The 7,056-nt window shown below is 26.1% G+C and overlaps 1 protein-coding gene across 1 annotated transcript; it reads right to left on the bottom strand.

Annotated features, from left to right (window-relative positions):
• Positions 1-1,203: 1,203 nt before the first annotated feature.
• LOC106777315 (endonuclease 2-like) lies at positions 1,204-6,205 on the bottom strand. Its single transcript, XM_014664887.2, has 9 exons — positions 6,085-6,205; positions 5,748-5,922; positions 3,139-3,246; positions 2,838-2,893; positions 2,325-2,408; positions 2,070-2,162; positions 1,755-1,822; positions 1,606-1,679; positions 1,204-1,525 (listed from the first exon to the last, which is right to left on the bottom strand). The coding sequence occupies exons 1-9, from the start codon at positions 6,193-6,195 to the stop codon at positions 1,410-1,412; spliced, it is 885 nt and encodes a 294-aa protein (XP_014520373.1). The 5' UTR covers positions 6,196-6,205; the 3' UTR covers positions 1,204-1,409.
• Between the last annotated feature and the right edge of the window lie 851 nt (positions 6,206-7,056).

Here is a 7,056-nt window from a genome sequence, read left to right as displayed (position 1 = left end):
TTGATGCTTTAAATATACTTTCTCTGTTTAAGTATATGTTTGGCCCAAAGTAAAAGCTAAAACACATGATGATATTAGTATACATATACACTAGGTCATCTAAATTTAGACTTATGATTATTAATTATATAGGGAACTCCACTTTAGTCATTTACTCAACTTAAGGAAATAGCAATGAAAAATACATCATAGATTTCAAACCTTCACTTCAATCACTTTGTTTCCTTAATTTTAAGCTTAGCACTTTTTTAATAACTTCTAAAATAAAAACAATGATGAAGAAATAAATTAATTGTTGTTTTCCAATTCCTAGTGTATAAAAAAAAAATAAAAATCGAGAGTATATCGCAAATCATGGACAAGTGTCTAGATACAGTTTCCAATAAAAATAGTTCAATTGAAAATTTACAAACCAAAACTAGTAGAACAAATGGTGGATTTTTTGTCAAAATTTTACTTATAATATTTATAAATTTGAAGAGATTGAATATATTATAATTAAAAAATATTTCTATTTGTGTATTAACTTCCGCCACGGATTAAAACACAAGTTCTTGATAAATAATATATATATATATATATATATATATATATATATATATATATATATATAATATAATATAATATAACATAACGTGTTAAAAATATTGTTTACATAAATATTTTTTAAGCTATTTGGACATAAAGTCAACAAATGTTTTATCCTTTTGTAGATGTGTATCTTATTTTAAGATTTATAAACAAAAGTCTGCAAACTATACACAAAATTAAAAAAAAAAACAATCAAGTGTTAATGCCTCAGCAAACTATATCTAACATACATTTATTAATAATGAAAATTTTCAAAATACATTAATAAAAAAATATTTTAGATTATTAACTTGATTGGAAACTCTTTCTTAAAAAGATAGGGGTTTTTTTGTCTTTATTTGAAATAACCTCTATAGCTTTATAGAGATAAAATGATACTTATTGTACTGTATATGGTTAAGTATTTTTTTATTAAGTCAGTATTGGCCTCGTTGTAAGATAATATAGTGTAGAACACAACTGGATACGCTATAAGTGTCTACACCTAAACATATCCAATCTGTATGGTATGTGACTATCACTAGGTGGACTGACCGATTATCTATCAATCTATTAGAACTAATGGCATACGAAATATTCTATAACTTAGTAGAACATGATTAATTGCACATATAATACTTTGTCGTGGTTAACTTGAGTTATAGAGTGTCTTCTACAAGCACATTCCAAATTAATAGATGAACCCTTTATAAGTTGAAATTTCATAGACTTGATTTTGTCGAGTGTTACATAAACATGTGAACTCAACAATCACAAAGACTAGTGCACTTAAAATTAAGCTCAGGAATTAGACGGCACTTTATTCCTCTTTCCATAAACTACATCGAGGACGAAAGCTTTCTGTCAAAAACACGATTAAGAATAGCAGCCAAACGAACTCCTGCTTGAGCTAACCGCAAATTCACTATTTGTGAACGTGACAGGAAGTAATCATCTGCACATAGAGAATAGTCAGAAAATGTAAAACAAAATTCCATTTTCTCTTAGCCATATATCAGAGTTATGAAAGCTTACCACTTAGCACTGAACCTTCCGTGGCATCTTTATATGCCCATTTACAAGCATCTATGGTACTTTCAGATGCATATCTATAACAAAAATTCAACCATGTTAATTGTGTTCCCATGAAAGATATATGATATTCATATAATAGTCGGACATACTGAGCTGGGCATGGAAGATCATTGTCACCGCACTGTTCCCACTCTTCTACTTCGTTCGCCCATACTTTCTGTTAATTAAACAAAACATCAAATAGTAAATAATTTTATGTTTATTTGTTTATTTTGAAACAATAAAAAAAAGAAAAAACTTTTTTTAACAACATTTTTTTAACAACGTATACGTCGCAGCTTGTGATTGGTCTGTTTTAAATATTTTTTAAACATAAATTCAAATAGACCAATAAAATGATGACACGTGTCACATTGTAAAAAAATGTTGTCAAAATATCATTATAAAAAAAAATTATACAATACCGTAATATTCTGTTGAATTGCATCCACGAACTCGCCCATGTCTGAGTCATAAAATTTGTCAACTTCTGTTTGAAGTATGATTTGATCCCAAACCTATATGCTCATAATGAACCATATTATATATAACTAATACAAATATAATAACAATAATAGGTTGTTAATCTCTGTTAAATATGATTTGTTTCACCATAAAAAAAGAGATAATTAGAAATATATTCTTGAGCATCTGATTACGAAACTAATAAATGAACTTACATGGTGAAGAGTTTGCTTCCTTGTGTACCATTTAACTTTAATTGTATTGCCTCCACTATCGGAGAGAAAACCACAATGTAGAGGCTGCAGGAATGCAAACAAAGCCATTACATGTAATGTTTATTTTGTTTTTTTTTTTTTTCTGGATGTTAATATTTATAAAAATTATCTAATGTTTTTCTTAAATTTTTTTTTATATTCAATGTCATGCTATAAAATAATGATGGTAAAATCATCATTAAATGAGGATAATTTGACTGAATGATATAAAATATTTTGTCTTGCTGAAATACAAATATATCATTCTAACTTCGTCACTTTCTAACAATATTAACATTGATTTAATAGAATGAACCATATTCAATTCTTTTAATAAATATTAAGACCATATTAAATAAAAAATTAAGAAAAATATTGAACAATTACCTAAAATCAAAAGAAAATTCAGGCTTTTTCTAGATATACATTACATACAGAAGAGAATTTGGCGATTGTCTATAAATATATATATACCTGGTGGATATCTCCCACAAAATGTGAAAGGAAGAAAAGAGATTGTGTGAGGTTATCTGATATATTGAAATGTGTCAGTAAACAGAAAATGTGCAGCTATGAGTATGAATGAGATTATTAATAGGATACTTTGACAATATTTTAACATCTTTTATGTGTTATTTTGTGATTGATTCATGTTGATGTTTATAATTATTACTGATTGTAGAATAATTTTAAATCAATCACAAAATAACATGTAAATAATATTAAAATATTGTCAAAAAAATATTATTAAATGAAATCTGAAAGTAGAATATACATTTGGATTTTGTTTCACTGCCATATTGGAGAAGTTGCGTTGTGTAATTGTTGATGGCAGCCACAACACATCGCCCCTTAATTCCTTTTTTGTAATCTATACAATCCCCTGAATGTTGTTCAACAAGAGAAGTTAGTAGTAATACAACACTACAACATCATTATTACATAGATGTCTCCATAAGACTTATTTACTATGCGTTTTAGAATAAGGGAAAGGAAAAAAAAGAAATAAAAAGATATTTCTTTACTATGTGTATCAATATTAATATTTATTTTAAATTATAATTATCATGATTATTTAATTTTGATATTTATCATTATAGTTTTAAATATTCATTTGAAAATTCCATAATTTTTAAAACTATTATACTTAATTCTTCTTTTCCAATTACTTTAATTAACTTTCATTTCTCTTTCATCACATCATCAATTATATATGACATATGTTTGGAAATAGAAGGAAATTAAATCTACTTATTTACTCTATGTTTCGTTATTAATTTTTATTTATCATAGGTTGTGCGTAAATAATGTGTGAAACCTCTTTGAACATGATTAATTTCAATTCCAAAGTAATATACACAAATAATTAGACCTAAACCATTTAATTATAAGTGATTACCACTTGTGTCATTGTTGATATTTATCATAGCTTCTGATAATTATGAAACATTAAATCTTATTAACTTTTCATTCATATATATACCTATAGTTGAATGAAATAGTTGTCAATTTTTCTTTGTGTTGTACATCAACTAATAATTGAAATTATAGATATCAAATAAAAGTAGTTTAAAATAAATACAAAATAATATTTAATATTTTATAATATCATCACGTGAGAAAAATTTAATAGCGCGTGGAGTACTGTAAGTTCACATGCACTGACACTTGGTGGATAGCTGTTTTCTCTTTTTCAAAATTTGGCACATGTCTAAATAGTTATTACAGATTCTTTACAAGATTTGTACGTTGAATTATTGCCAACTAGTTTGTCGGGTAGTATTTTGAGGTTTTACATCGTACTAACACACTTTTGAATTTTTTTTTAATAAATTTTCCATCTTATTTAAGCCTTAACATTAAATTTCCACATGAAGCATTATATATTTAATATCGAGTGGTTTGAAAGGGTCACATAGAGTTGAGAAAGAATCCAAACATAAAAACATATATAAATATTTTAAGGATTTAATTCACCTAATTTTGAAAAAAAGAATGTTATTTGGTAAAATTAATATATTTCTCATTATCAAATTATTTTAAAAAATTACAGTTTATCTCTAAATTAAATTAAATTTATACTTTACATTCCGAAAAAGTAATATAGTGAAAGATTATTTATAACTTATTATAAAATTGTGTCCTTTACATGAAAAAAAAAATACTTTACATATTATTAGAAAAGATATTTTTAAGAAAAATAATTTCATAAAATATAAAGATAAAATAATATATAAATTAGTTTATAAACAAAATATAATTTTTAAAATAGTTTGAAAACCAAAAATATATTTACTCTAATAACAATAATCATTATAGATCTAATTCTATTTAAAAGTGTGATATAATTAAATATATATTTAATAAAATCCAGAATTTAGTATGACATTAATTTTTAAATTACCATTATAAATTTATCTTATGCACGTCTAAAATATTAAGAAAAATGTTTTCAACATCGTTATATATAAAAAAAATTGTGAAAATTTAACATTGAATCAATAAATAAATACAAATGTAAAGACAATATTCACTATCCTATAAATTTCTTCAACTAGTTCAAACTCATTATTTTACTTTTTTAATTATTCTTTTTATAATTATAAAAGCCTTTCATAAAACAATATCCTTCATAAACAAGTTTCATATAATGTAAATGTAAAATAACAGTCTATTTGATATGATACTTACACAATTCTTTGTGGAATATATTTATCTAAATCTTCCTCAAAGATACATAAATTGTTGAATTATAGTGTACTAGTCTAAACCGATATTATAACTAAACAGATACAATAATAACAAAATTTATAATTCAAAAGTAACATTTCTTTTAATCTTAAACTTTAAATAGTAAATTTATACATCTTTTTATTCCTTTTATTTTTACTCTATCTAAAGCTTAAATATAATATTAAGAGTTAATTTTAAACTTAACTCAATCTCATAAAACTGATTTATATATTAAGGTTTGTACTGATTTATATATTATGAATTGGTTTTATCTCTAATTCATGTGAAACTTTATATATATATATATATATATATATATATATATATATATATATATATATATATATATATATATATATATTATAGTTAACATCAAATATCATTTTTAAAAAATAAAATAAAATTTTTTTTAATAATTTTTTGACAACGCATACATGACAGTTTGTGATTGGTCCGTTTTAAATAATTTTTTAAACGTAAATTTAAATAGACCAATAAAGTGATGACACGTGTCCCATTGTAAAAAAGTTGGAAAAAATAGTGTGAAAATATTATCATCTTAAAAAATGTATGTATAATGAGTTATATTAAACCTACATGCATAAAATGTTAAAATGAATGACAACTGGAATGAGAAATTGTGGAACTTACTGCTGTTTTTGTAACTGCAAACGGCATCAGGAGTATTTGCATAGTGCAAAGCAGAGGACCAGGGATATATATGATGAACATGATCTGCCCACGAGCACTTAGTCGATAAATCGTTTCCTGCAGATTTTGGCAACAGCTTTTGCACAGCCTCTGCAGCAGTTTTGCTCAGGCGAGCCTGTTAACAAGAAAGTCCACCAAAAGAGAAAGGAGAAAGAAGCAATTGGTGACACTGCTCTTGTACCTTGGACAACCACACACACCATAAAGCATGAACCAGTTTCTAAACAGAGGAAATCACCGAGAAAGAGAAAGAGAAGTTAGGAAGGAAGGAAGTGACCTGGGCTATCTTGCAAACAATGACATGGCCATCATCTCCCCATCCATGCGTATTTGGAAGCAAAAGCGTGAGTGAAAGTAATGCCACAAGCTGAATTGAAAAATGACTCATGGTGCTCTACATCGACAAAGCATGCATATAATGGGCATGTTATATAGAGAGCTGTCACTCCCTGAAGAGAGATATTTTTGGTGTAGTGAAAAGGACCATGATACTAGAACCACGTAAATATTGAAAATTTGTTATTTACTAATACTAGATAATGTTGTTGCTAAAGGAGTAGTCACCAAAGTCTTACCTTGGATATATATTCTATAAAAAGGAAAAGTACGATATTGTTAAAAGAACAAGAGATTATATAAATATCATTATCCACAATTTAATAAGTTTTTTAGTCGTATAACAAATTGTTTTCTCATGTGGTATTTATTAAAGTTTTACATTGAGTAATATGAGGAAGGGAACAGTATTATAAAAGGAAATCTTTCTTTTAACAACACTTTTTTAACAATTTTTTAACAACGCATACGTGGCAACTTGTGATTGGTCTGTTTTAAATATTTTTTAAACATAAATTCAAATAGATCAATAAAATGATGACATGTGTCCCGTTGTCAAAAAAATTGTCAAAAAGTGTTGCCAAAATATCATTGTCCATTATAAAAATAATAGTCGTTCACAGAGTTGCCATTATAACTTAATACGCTTTCTTGGTGAGATTTGGTAGTTTGTGTCACTATAAAGTTTGCAATGCAAGAAAAATTGCACTATGAAGGGTTTACAATTTTGGTTCACAAAAAGTTGCACAAGGGTCTGGAGTTTGCACAAAAAATACCCAAGAAGGGTTCGGAGTTTTGTTCCACAAGAATGTATAAGGGTTGGTTGTGTTGTTCCACAAAAGAATATATAAGGGTTGGTTGTTTTGTTCGTAAAAGATTTCAAGAGAAGAGTTTGTAGTTTCGTCCAAAATAA

Source organism: Vigna radiata, chromosome 11 (genome assembly GCF_000741045.1).
Source record: "Vigna radiata var. radiata cultivar VC1973A chromosome 11, Vradiata_ver6, whole genome shotgun sequence".
Classification (NCBI taxonomy): Eukaryota; Viridiplantae; Streptophyta; class Magnoliopsida; order Fabales; family Fabaceae; genus Vigna; species Vigna radiata.
The sequence above is the reverse complement of the archived record's forward strand: the minus strand, read 5'-3'. Positions and strand labels throughout refer to the sequence as shown.

Bases quoted from the DNA above. Each gene is read 5' to 3' on its own strand.
- LOC106777315 (XM_014664887.2), bottom strand. From the start codon at position 6,195: ATGAGTCATTTTTCAATTCAGCTTGTGGCATTACTTTCACTCACGCTT. The intron at 2,894-3,138 runs GTATATTCTACT...TCAATATATCAG, and splicing joins CAGTGAAACAAAATCCAAAT to ATAACCTCACACAATCTCTT. The intron at 1,526-1,605 runs GTAAGCTTTCAT...CTCTATGTGCAG, and splicing joins GGAAGGTTCAGTGCTAAGTG to ATGATTACTTCCTGTCACGT.